Source organism: Hylobates moloch, unplaced genomic scaffold (assembly GCF_009828535.3).
Source record: "Hylobates moloch isolate HMO894 unplaced genomic scaffold, HMol_V3 SCAFFOLD_9, whole genome shotgun sequence".
Classification (NCBI taxonomy): Eukaryota; Metazoa; Chordata; class Mammalia; order Primates; family Hylobatidae; genus Hylobates; species Hylobates moloch.
The window spans coordinates 11,364,351-11,377,096 of record NW_026652284.1 but is presented as its reverse complement, the minus strand read 5'-3'; the positions used below and the strand labels follow the sequence as shown (position 1 = coordinate 11,377,096).

At 53.0% G+C, this 12,746-nt stretch overlaps 1 protein-coding gene across 1 annotated transcript in view; it reads right to left on the bottom strand.

Moving 5' to 3' along the window:
* PLOD1 (procollagen-lysine,2-oxoglutarate 5-dioxygenase 1) overlaps positions 1 to 12,461 on the bottom strand; it is a 31,485-nt gene extending 19,024 nt beyond the window's left edge. Inside the window, exons 1-7 of the mRNA XM_032760899.2 lie at positions 12,449 to 12,461; positions 11,910 to 11,975; positions 8,449 to 8,540; positions 6,611 to 6,744; positions 5,997 to 6,160; positions 3,926 to 4,038; positions 1,750 to 1,813 (exon numbers count right to left, since the gene is read on the bottom strand). Of these exons, the coding sequence (XP_032616790.1) occupies positions 1,750 to 1,813; positions 3,926 to 4,038; positions 5,997 to 6,160; positions 6,611 to 6,744; positions 8,449 to 8,540; positions 11,910 to 11,975; positions 12,449 to 12,461 (646 nt within the window). The remainder of the gene's footprint in view (positions 1 to 1,749; positions 1,814 to 3,925; positions 4,039 to 5,996; positions 6,161 to 6,610; positions 6,745 to 8,448; positions 8,541 to 11,909; positions 11,976 to 12,448) is intronic.
* Positions 12,462 to 12,746: the final 285 nt, after the last annotated feature.

Sequence of the window (12,746 nt, the reverse complement as noted above, 5' to 3'; positions counted from 1 at the left end):
GCTGGGAGAAGAACAAAGACCTGGAACATCCCAGCTCCAGGCACCTCAGAGAAGCCCCAAGAGAAAGGGTGTGGGAGGCGCCTTCTCTGAGTAGGCAGAGCAGCACTGAGAAGATGCCAGGGCCACACGCAGGGGAGGCCTGGGCATGATGAGGACAGATCTTGGCCCAGTGGAGGGAGCTCCTGCAGCAGGGTTCCAATACCCATGTTTTGTGTGTGTGTGTGTTTGTTTGTTTGTTTGTTTTTTGAGACGGGGTCTTATTCTATTGCCCAGTCTGGAGTGTAATGGCATGATCTCGGCTCACTGCAACCTCCGCCTCCCAGGTTCAAGTGATTTTCCTGCCTCAGCCTCCTGAGTAGCTGGGATTACAGGCACATTCCACCACACCCGGCTAATTTTTGTATTTTTAGTAGAAACGGGGTTTCGCCATGTTGGTCAGGCTGGTCTAGAACTCCTGACCTCTGGTGATCCACCTGCCTTGGCCTCCCAAAGTGCTGGGATTACAGGCATGAGCCACTGTGCCTGGCCCCCAATACCCATGTTTGACCCTATTAGTCTGCACATAGGAAAATGGGTATTTCAGCTGGGCACACTGGCTCACACTTGTAATCCCAGCACTTTGGGAGGCCAAGGTGGGAGGATCACTTGAGCCCAGGAGTTTGAGACAAGCCTGCAAAACACAGCGAGACCTTGTCTCTATTTTAAAAATTAAAATAGGGCTGGGCACGATGGCTCACGCCTGTAATCTCAGCACTTTGGGAGGCCAAGGCGGCGGATCACCTGAGGTCAGGAGTTCAAGACCAGCCTGGCCAACATGGTGAAACCCCGTCTCTACTAAAAAAATACAAAAATTAGCCGGGCATGGTGGCGTGCGCCTGTAATCCCAGCTACTTGGGAGGCTGAGACAGGAGACTCGCTTGAACCTGGGAGGCGGAGGTTGCAGTGAGCCGAGAATTCGCCACTGCATTCCAGCCTGGGCGACGGAGCAAGACTCCATCTTAAAAAAAAAAAAAAGAAAAAAAAAGGAAAACAGATAGCTCCCGACCTGCGTGGATCTGAACTCAGTGCTTCTTAACCCCCAGAAACCACAGGCAAAGGGCACAGAGTTTCTGCATTTTTCTGGGAGCAGAGTCGTAGCTTTCATCAGATTCTCAAAAGGGCCCATTTATCCACAAAATCAGCAATCAGTGGATCTGGTTCACTTCCCTTTTGTAAAGATAAGAAAACTGAGTCCCCCATGGGGAGGAGGTGTGACTTGCCTGAGGTCACTCAGGAAGACCTACGGCAAAGCAATGTCATCACCAGCAACAGACACGAGGCCAGGCCCAGGGATGTTTGTGGCATCAAGGGTCAAGTAGCCTTTTGCTTCCCAAGCTGCCTATCCCACCAGCTGAGTTCCTGCCCCCAGCCCAGGACTCCTTCACCTGGAAGGTGGGAGGGCCGGGAAAGCGGGTAAAGAGGGCCCATCTGTAAGGACCTGGTATGCAGGGCAGGGGGTCCAGCACCTGCTGTGCACATCCCCCAACTCCTCCCAGGCTGAATGCTCACTTGTCCCCGGCCCCCGAGAGACACACGGCTCTGTGCCAGGATACCCAAGTGGCCCCTGGGAACCTGGGGATGAGGCCAGTGACCTCTCAGCACAATGACCAGAAAGAAGCAGCCCAGTTCTCCTCCCTAGGCTCGGGCCCTGCCCGGAATCCTTCCTATCACCCTTCTGAGGATCCATCCCTCCCCGTGGGGGCTGCTCACCCAAGGCCCCATCCAGGTTCTGGAAGATACGGCAGCGGTGGTCCAGAGTGATATTGATCTGCTCCTGCAGGAAAGAAGGTACCTGGCTGCAGCAGGGACAGGCCCTGAGGAGGCTGGGGCTACATCTCATCCAGTGTGGGGAATCTGTCCCCAAGTCCAGCCCTCTCTCCCCACACCTACTCTGCCACATCACGTCAGGGCAGCTGGGTGCCCAGAGAATGCCAGCAGCCAAGCTCCTGGGGTCTACAGTCTAGTGGCTCTACTTACAGAAAACCAGGGACTCTGAACTGGAAGGAATCTAAGAATGCAGCCCGTTCACCTACAACAATGACGGCCATTAAGAGTAACCAGCGCCTGCCAAGCACTCCACTACATGCACATAGCTACTCCAAACAGTCTTTTTTTTTGAGACAGAGTGTCACTCTTGTCACCCAGGCTGGAGTGCAGTGGCACGACCTCGACTCACTGCAACCTCCGCCTCCTGAGTTCAAGCGATTCTCCTGCCTCAGCCTCTTGAGTAGCTGGGACTACAGGCATGAGCCACCATACCGGGCTAATTTTTTTTTTTTTTTTTTTTTAGTAGACATGGGATTTCGTCACGTTGAGCAGGCTGGTCTCGAACTCCTGACCTCAGGTGATCCGCCCGCCTCAGCCTCCCAAAGTGCTGGGATGAAAGGCGTGAGCGGCCGGGATGAAAGGCGTGAGCCACCACACCTGGCCGCTACTCCAAATATTCTACACATGAGTTGGGTGCAGTGGCTCACACCTGTCATTCCAGCACTTTGGGAGGCTGAGGCAGAAGGATCACTTGAGCCCAGGAGTTTGAGACCAGCCTGGGTAACATGACGAAACTTCATCTCTATAAAAAAATTTTACAATTAGCCAGACGTGGTGGCGCAGGCCTATAGTCCCAGCTACTCAGGAGGCTGACGTGAGAGGATCACTCGAGCCCGGGAGGCTGAGGCTGCAGTGAGCTATGTTTCTGCCACTGCACATCAGCCTGGGTAACAGTGAGACCCTGTCTCAAATAAATAAATAAATAAAATATTCTACATATATTAATCAATTTAATCCTGACAACATCTCTGTGAGAAAGTACTATCATTATTGCTTTTTTTTTGTTTTTTGAGATGCAGTCTTGCTCGTCTCCCAGGCTGCAGTGCAATGGCACAATCTCGGCTCACTGCAACCTCTGCCTCCCAGGTTCAAGCAATTCTGCCTCAGCCTCCTGAGTAGCTGGGATTACAGGCGCCCGCCACCACGCCTGGTTAATTTTTATATTTTTAGTAGAGACAGCGTTTCATCATGTTGGCCAGGCTGGTCTCAAACTCCTGACCTCAAGTGATGCACATGCCTCGGCCTCCAAAAGTGCTGGGATTACAGGTGTGAGCCACCGCGCCTGGCCCATTATTGCATTTTATAACGGAAAAAACAAGGGACAGAGAAGTTGCCCAATGTCACACAGCTAGTAAATGGTGAGCTGGGATTGGAACCCAGGCAGCCTGGCCCTGAAGTCCTTATTCTGAACCAATGAACAATGCTGCCTCTTTAAGACCCGACAGCCAGGCGCGGTGGCTGATGCCTGTAATCCCAGCACTTTGAGAGGCCGAGGCGGGTAAATCACCTGAGGACAGGAGTTCAAGACCAGCCTGACGAACATGGTGAAACCCCGTCTCTACTAAAAATACAAAAATCAGCCAAATGTGGTGGTGCATGCCTGTAGTCCCAGCTACTTGAGACGCTGAGGCTCGAGAATCGCTTGAGCCAGGAAGGTGGAGGCTGCAGTGAGCCGAGATCACACCACTGTACTCCAGCCTGGGCGATAGAGCAAGACTCCAACCCAAAAAGAAAAAAACAGGATTACTGTCCTTATCAATGAGGCCCCAGTGAGCTCCCTACCCCCTCCACCATCTGAGGACACAGAGACAAGTCAGCTGTCTCTGTACCAGTTAGAGGGCTCTGACCAGAACCCAACTGTGATCTCACCCTTCCAGCCTCCAGAACCATGAGAAATCCACATCCATTGTTTGGGAGCCACCCAGCCTATGGCAGTTTGTCAGAGCAGCCTGAACAGGCTAAGACACCAACACAGGGGTTCAGGCCTGAAAGGAGCTGTTCACGTGCAGCCTGGCCAGTGGATCCCCAGGCCCCCTCTCCTTCACCCACTGCCTCTTACCCTCTTCTCCGGGTCCAAGAAGATCTTGGTGTAAAACAGCTGGTCGCTGTCGCTGTCCTGGCCCTCCCACTCGGCCACCAGTTTGCTGAGGTTGGGGGCATAACCGATGAAGCCTGAAGGTTGGTGGGTGGGGACACCGAGACAGACCCTTAGCTTCCAGCCTCTAAGCCAAGGGCCTCCTCCCACCTTTCCCTCTCATCCACCTCCACTCATATGCCCACAAACCCCGTCACCTCTCAGAAGTCCTCCTGAATTGACAGGAGGTGGGGCTGCAGGTTGGAAATGGGCCTGCCAGTGAATGTCACTTATTAATGAGTTCCTACTGACCCCAAGAATAAGACCAATGGTGCCCACTAAGCTGTACTGTTCAGTGCTGGGCACCACATAGGTGGTGAAGAGATGGATTGGACGAGGAGCCCCCGGAGAGCAGGGCTGGGAGGATACAGGCCTGGTGCCCCTTCTTACAGTTATCTGGGAAACTTGGCCCAGAGAAGGGCAAGGCTGGGCCAAGTTCACACAGCGCCTTGGGGGCTGAGACCTGGCATAGTGGGGAAGCCCACATGGGCCCCTGGCTAGAGTACAGACTGGTGACAGGCAACCACAAGAGCAATGGGACATCCCTACTCCTGGGCCTGGGCAAGGCGATCTGGACTGTGCTTACTCTGGACCAGTGGAAAAAAAATGTCTGTTGAGGGCAGATGGCAGATCCCCAACTGAGGTTGAAAAGAGGCCTGTGGATTTTATTCTCCATGCAGTGGAAAGTCATTAAGTGATGTGTGTGAATTTGCATCTTATTTATTTATTTATTTATTTATTTATTTTTGAGACGATGCCTCGCTCTGTTGCCCAGGCTGGAATGCAGTGGCGCGATCTCGGCTCACTGCAAGCTCTGCCTCCCGGGTTCAAGCAATTCTCCTGCCTCAGCCTCCCGAGTAGCTGGGACTACAGGCACCCGCCACCACACCTGGCTAATTTTTTGTATTTTTAGTGGAGACGGGGTTTCATCGTGTTAGCCAGGATGGTCTCATCTCCTGACCTCATGATCCGCCCACCTTGGCCTCCCAAAGTGCTGAGATTACAGGCGTGAGCCACCGCGCCCAGCCTATTTATTTATTTTTTTGAGTGCAGTGGCACAATCTCGGCTCACTGCAACCTCTACCTCCCGGGTTCAAGAGATTCTCCTCCCTCAGCCTCCCAAGTAGCTGGGATTACAGGCGTGTACCACCACACCCAGCTACTGTTTATATTTTTAGTAAAGATGGGGTTTCGCCATGTTGGTCAGGCTGGTCTTGAATTCCTGGCCTCAAGTGATCCTCCCACCTCGGCCTCCCAAAGTGCTGAGATTACAGGCGTGAGCCACCGTGCCCAGCCTTGGATTCACATCGTTTACAGACCCCTCTGGCTGCTGGACGGAGAATGGCCTGGAAGGGCATGAGGGTAGGGATTGGCAGAGCAGTAAGGATGCTCCTACCAACGGCCAGGAGCCCATTGAGAATGGCGGCAGTGAACTGTGGGCCGGAGAGAGCAGATTCCAGAGATCTTTAGGAAGTAGGAGGCAGGTGGCCATGCCTATAATCCCAGCACTTTGGGAGGCCGAGGCAGGTGGATCACTTAAGGCCAGGAGTTCGAGACCCACCTGGCCAACATGGCGATACCCCATCTCCATTAAATATACAAAAATTAGCTGGGCATAGTGGTGCATGCCTGTAATCCCAGCGACTTGGATGGCTGAGGCAGGAGGATTGCTTGAGCAACAGACTGAGATGCCGTCTCAAATTCTAAAAAGTAGTAGACAGGCGACTGGCATTGGACGTAGGTGGAGGAGGGCAAGGGAGGAGTCCGGAGTGACTCCTGGGTTCTGTCCATGGGGCTGCGTGTCTGTTCAATGAGATCAGAACTGCAGGGGAGCACATATGGGGTTGAAAAGTCAGGAGTTCTATTCAGGACATTCTGCACTGGAGACCTGTGAAGACACCCGCACTGCATGTCAAACAAGGGGGGTCCTCACAAAGACAGTGGATGGACCCCTCTGCTGGGCCAAGCGCCCTGCACCCGCACCCAGGCCTCTCACCTCCAGAGCCCAGGAACCTCTTGCCGTCGGAGACCACCGGATACTTGGCCTCCAGCCTGCGGTCTGGGTAGATGAGCTCCTCGGCAGAGAAGACCACCTGGCTCCTGGCCTGCCGGAACTTCTTCAGGAGCTCCCGGGGCCCCGATGCAAATAGCACATCGTAGCTGTGGCCAGAGCAGCAAGAAGATGGAGCAGGGCAGGGGTGAGCAGAGGCCCAGTGAGGGCACAGACAGGAGGGACCAGGGATCAAGTGCTCCACAAATGGCCCTCTGCCCATGCCAGCCTGGGCCACCATCTGGGAAATGGACCTGTCTCCGTCTGCAGCCCTGCCTGCCATGTTCCCACCCGCACCCTGGGCAGAGAGATGGTCCCCACAACATGTCATTCTTCTCTTACTTAAAGGGGGCCCATCACACTCATGGGCCACCTCCTCTTTATCTTTTCACCAAGCCTGGGAATGGACTTCACTAAGACCAGGAATGGATACCCTAAAACTAGGCAACCTTAGCTAGAGTGGTCCCCCTTCTTCCCTGATGTTCTGGGAGGGCCTCATATTAGAATATTCTTCTATCTTCCTCGGAGGGACCCAGGCTAGGAAGCCCTGACCCACCTACCTGTCTGTGAAGAGAATGACCAGATCCTCCTTGTCTGCGTGCTTCTCCAGAGCTTTCTTCAGTAGCCGGACCTTCTGCCCTCCACCTGCCGATGTCCCCTTCTCCACATTCCAGTCCTCCCCTAGGCCAAGCGCCTGGAGAGAGACACCCCTTAACACTGGCTTTTGGTAAAGAAATATTTTTCCAGGGCTGGGCGTGGTGGCTCATGCTGGTAATCCCAGCACTTTGGGAGGCCGAGCTTGTGGACCACCTGAGGTCAGGAATTCAAGACTAGACTGGCCAACATGGCGAAACCCTGTCTCTACTAAAAACACAAAAATTAGGGGCGTGTGGTGGCACACGCCCCTAATTCCAGCTACTCGGGAGGCTGAAGCAGGAGAATTGTTTGAACCCAGGAGATGGGGGTTCCAGTGAGCCGAAATCGCTCCATTGCACTTCAGCCTGGGAGACAGAGCAAGACTCCATCTCAACAAAAGAGAAAAATAAGTTTTTTTTTGCTTCTGTGGGTCCAGCAACTCTGACCCTCCCCTGTAAGGAAACCATTCTCCACCCGTGTTAGGCTTATCTGGTTCCTGGTGGTCATGTGACCATGCCTGTCCAATTAGAATGTCCCACCCTTCCACCCCTCCCACACCCAGAGATTTGAGCATGTGACCCCAGCATGGCCTATCAGCACCTTCCCTGGGACTGTTCTGTGAAAAACAGAACAGTCTGCAGGCCTTTCCTAAAAAGGAAAGGCTGTCTCCTTCTGCTGAAGTTAAGAAACTGGGGCACATGAATCTGTGGCTGGTGGTCATCTTGCCACCACGATGAAAACAAACATGGCCTAGAGATGGAAAGACAAGGCCCTTACTTTGCTGCTTGAATCCCTGGATCCAGCCATGCCTGAAGCAACCCTCTGCTGCAACCCTCATTCATGTGAGCTAATACACTTGCTTGCTGACTTAATGCCACTAGATTGCAAGCTCTGTGTAAGCAATGACATGTTCTGTATTGTCCGTCACCCTATTGCCAGTGCCCAACCTTGTGCCTGACATAAGGAAGCACTCAGGATACTCGTCTCCCTGCAGGGCTCAGCCCCATGGACTGCACACAGAGGACACCAAGCCCATGCCAGTGGTCGATCAGGCATTAGCTCATGTTTCTTTTTTCTTTTCTTTTCTTTTTTTTTTTTTTGAGACAGAGTTTCATTCTATTGCCCAAGCTGGAGTGCAGTGACGCCATCTCAGCTCACTGCAACCTCCGCCTCCCAGGTTCAAGTGATTCTCCTGCCTCAGCCTCCCAAGCAGCTGGGATTACAGGTACGTGCCATCGTGCCCAGCTAATTTTTTTGTATTTTTAGTAGAGATGGGGTTTCGCCATGTTGGCCAGGCTGGTCTCCAACTCCTGACCTCAGTGGATCATCGGACTCCCAAAGTGCTGGGAATACAGGCATGAACCCCCGCGCTGGACCACTCATGTTTATTTAGAGCAGTGTTTATAATACTGGGAAGATGTCTAGACCATGCCCATCCCCAAATTACCTGGTGGAGCTTGTGGAAATGCTGATCCCAAGGCCCTGTCCTCTAAACTAGCGTCTCAGGTGAGGCTCCTGCACACTAACATCTGAGCATTTCTCTAGCCAACTCTCTCCCTCTCTATCACCCCCTAGACTCATGCTGTGTCCTCTGCTGTGTCTTCCCATTCCCGACTAACCCATTTTCATCCTTCAGGCTTCCAGAAGCCTCCCCTGTGGCCCCAAGTCTATCTCAAGAGCCATGGTAGTTTGGAAAGGACACTAGCTCCTAGATCCTCCTGCCACCCCTCACTGTCTCTGCCTCACCCAGGAAACCCCTTACCTGGATCTTGTAGTTGAAGAACTGAGCTGAGCGCTTGAAGCGACGGAATCCCTCGGTCTCCTTAGTGGCCACCGTGAGGACTAAAAGGTTGTCTGCAGACAGAGGAGGGTATGGTGAATGGGAATGGAGGATGAGGGAGGTGACAGGGAGGAGGTCTTTGTTCCCAGTGACCTGTCAAATTCTGGCAGGAAGTGTCTTCATGTCAACCCATTACAGAATAGGGCCCAGGGAGGAAGGGATGATAGAGCAGGAAATAACCCAGGTCTCCTGAGTCTCCTCCAGGGCTCCCTCAACCCAGTAACTGACTGATATAGTTGGATATTTGTCCCCTCCAAATTGCACGTTGAAATGTGATCCCCAGTGTTGGAGGTGGGGCCCAGTGGGAGGTGTTTGGGTCACAGAGGCAGATCCCTCATGAATGGCTTGGTGCCATCTCCTTGGTAATGAGTGAGTTCTTGCTCTGAGTTCATGTGAGAACTGGTTGGTTTTTATTTTTTTGAGACAGACTCTCACTCTGTCACCCAGGCTGGAATGCAGTGGCATCATCTCAGCTCACTGCAACCTCCACCTCCTGGGTTCAGGCTATTCTCCTGCCTCAGCCTCCCAAGTAGCTGGGACTACAGGCGAGTGCCACCACACCTGCCTAATTTTTATGTTTTTAGTAGACGCGGGGCTTTGCCACATTGGCCAGGCTGGTCTTGAACAGCTGACCTCTGGTGATCTGCTTCAGCCTCCGAAAGTGCTGGGATTACAGGCATGAGTCACCATGCCCAGCCAAGAGAGCTGCGGTTTTTTGTTTTTTGTTTTTTTTGAGACAGCATCTCACTCTGTCACCCAAGCTGGAGTGCAGTGGCATGATCTCAACTCACTGCAACCTCCGCCTCCTGAGTAGCTGGGACTACAGGCACTTGCCACTATGCCCAGCTAATTTTTTTTTTTTTTTTTTTTGGAGGAGGGAGTTTTTTTCTGTCGCCCAGGCTGGAGTGCAGTGGCGCAATCTCGGCTCACTGCAAGCTCCGCCTCCCGGGTTCACGCCATTCTCCTGCCTCAGCCTCTCCGAGTAGCTGGGACTACAGGCGCCCGCCACCACGCTCGGCTAATTTTTTTTTTTTTATTTTTAGTAGAGACGGGGTTTCACCGTGGTCTCGATCTCCTGACCTCGTGATCCGCCCGCCTCGGCCTCCTAAAGTGCTGGGATTACAAGCGTGAGCCACCGCGCCTGGCCTCCCAGCTAGTTTTTGTATTTTTAATAGAGGCGGGGTTTCATCATGTTCGCCAGGCTGGTCTCAAACTCCTGACCTCAAATGATCCACACGCCTCGGCCTCCCAAAGTGCTGGGATTACAGGCATGAGCCACCATGCCCAGCAGACAGCAGGTTGTTTAAAAGAGCCTTGCGCTTCCTCCTTTCTCTTACTCCAGCTCTCACCATGTGACATGCCTGCCATGAGTCAAAGCTTCCTGAGGCCTCACTGGAAGCAGAACAGATGCTGGTGGTATGCTTGTACAGCCTGCAGAACTGTGAGCCAAATAAACCTCTTTTCTTGAGAAATTACCCAGCCACAGGTACTTCTTTACAGCAACATAAAACAGACAAATACACTGACCAACATGTCATGAAGCATGTGCTGTAGACAGGAGAGGTGTCTATACCCTGCATTATAGGACTGAGTTTCTGGCTTTAGAGGGTGTGGAAGGAAGAATTTACTCTGAATGCTGACCACCAGGAAGATCTCTCTGGCCCATGATAGACATTAGCCCAGGGACAGCAAATACATGGCTCACAGGTCCCTGCTCTCCATACCTAACCCGGGACAGACATTGCTAATCTATCCCACAGTCTTTCTTGCTGAGTATCACACAGCTCTAGATTCTCCCAACACCATGCTTGAGGCTGTTACAACCAATGAGTTGGCCCAGAGTGGAAACTGACTTGAAATCCACTGGTCCACTCCTGACCTTTGGCCAGGGCAGCCATTCCTACAATTTTAACAAGGAACCTCTCCCAGGCTCTGTAGTGTGGCCTGCCTCTGAGAACCTTCTGGAAATAACTCCCCAGAGAGCATCTCAGGGAGCCCTGGGGAAGCCCCTCTCAGAGCACACTTTGAAGCTGTGTTCTCTGAGAAGCAAGGAGTCTGGAGCTAGCCTGCCTGGTTGGAATCCTAGCTCTGCTCCTTACTAGCCATGTGACCTGGGGCAAGTCCCTAGCCCTTCTGAGACTCAGTTTCCCCCTTGGAAAGCAGGGATAATAATAGTACCTACTTCTCAGGGCTGCTGGAGTAATTAAATGATAAATAAATGAGATCAGGCATGTAAAATCCTTATTGGGATGCCCGGCACACATGAAGAGGTATTACTGAAGGCTGGGCATGGTAGCTCACACCTGTAATCCCAGCACTTTGGGAGGCTGAGGCAGGTGGATCACCTGAGATCAGGAGTTCGAGAACAGCCTGGCCAACATGGTGAAACCGCACCTCTACTAAAAATACAAAAATTAGCTCGGCGTGGTGGCACGTGCCTGTAGTCCCAGCCACTTGGGAGGCTGAGTCAGGGGAATTGCTTGAACCCCAAAGGTAGAAGTTGCAGTGAGCCAAAATCTCACCACCACACTCCAGCCTGGGTGACAGAGCAAGACTCCGTCTCAAAAAAAAAAAAAAAAAAAGGTATTACTGGTGCTGATTAATGAGGAGCAAATGCCTTGGCCTGGCATTCAAGGCCCTCTCTGATCTGGCGGGTGATATACTCATCTCTCTCCATCATGCAGGCCCTCCTCCAACTGGAGGGGGGTCTCTCCTTGCTGGGTTCCTCCCATCCTGCCATGGCTGCCTCTGTGCCCCCTTTCTTGATTTTGTTTTTTGGGTTTTTTTTTTTTTTGAGACCCAATCTCACTCCCGTTGCCCAGGCTGGAGTGCAGAGGCACAATCATGGCTCATGGCTCACTGCAACCTCGACTTCCTGCACTCAGGTGATCCTCCCACCTCAGCCTCCCAAGTAGCTGGGAGGGACTACAGGTGCACACCACCATGCCCAGCTAAATCTTTTAGTGAAGATGAGGTTTCGCCATGTTACTCAGGCTGGTCTGGAACTCCCAGCCTCAACCGATCGGCCCACCTTGGCCTCCCAAAGTGCTGGGATTACAGGCGTGAGCCACCACACCCAGCCTGTGTCTCCTTTCTCTAACCTTCCTCCAGGTCCCAGAGCCAGTGACAATGACGTCCCTTCCACCTCTATAAAGCCTTCTCGGATTTCTCCTGCCCTCTCTGGCCTCCAAGCCACAGAGGCAAGACCCACACTGCGGTGCTCATCATTGTCTCCCTGGGTGAGTCTTAGCTCCCTGAGGGTCTGCAGCTTACACTTTTCACCTGGTGGCCAGAGTGACAGCAGGTAGGTAAGGCCCTCCCCTCCCACCACCTCAGGAAGTCAGGAGGAACCTAGACTGTAGGAACAAAGGGGCCTGGCTTGCCAGAGCTGGCAGGGCAGGGGTAGCCGGAGCAGGGAGCTGGCCCCAGGGCAGGGATCAGCTGGGGTCCTGGGGGAGGAGGGGGTGGATACACCAGGCAAGTGTGAGAAGAAGAGGCCTCGCTACCTGAACCTGGGATCCAGAAACGAGGGGTGCTGCTCACACTTGGGGAAGGGCTCCCCCCAACTCCTGCCAGGCCGGTGAAGTCTCCCCCCAGGTGAAGAGAACCAGAGCCACCAGCTCTGAGGCCCTCTTGGCAACAGGGGGCTGCTGGGGACAGGAAGAGTGTCACATTTCATGGATGGAAAAAGCCAGCTTGAGAGCATGTGAGTGAGAGAGAGAGAGAGACAGAGAGAGAGAGAGAGTGTGTGTGTGTGTGTGTGTGTGTGTGTGTGTGTGTGTGTGCATGCGCAATTCAGGATTCTTGTGGAACAGGCTCTTGAACTTCAGCAGCAGGGGTGGGGGAAGGGGATGGGGTGGCGTGGCTCAAAGCCCCTTTCTCAAGTTCCTGCTTCTCAATAACAGCAACAATAATGGCTTACCTTCATCGAGCATTTTCTGTATGCCAGACACTTTTTTTTTTTTTTTTTTTTGAGACAGAGTCTGGCTCTGTCCCCAGAATGGAGTGCAGTGTTGTGATCTTGGCTCACTGCAACCTCCGCCTCCCGAGTTCAAGCGATTCTCCTACCTCAGCCTCCCGAGTAGCTGGGATTACAGGCGCACGCTGCCACACCCCGCTAATTTTTGTATATTTAGTAGAGACGGGGTTTCAGTATGTTGGCCAGGCTGGTCTCGATCTCCTGACCTCAGGTGATCTGCCTGTCTCAGCTTCCCAAAGTG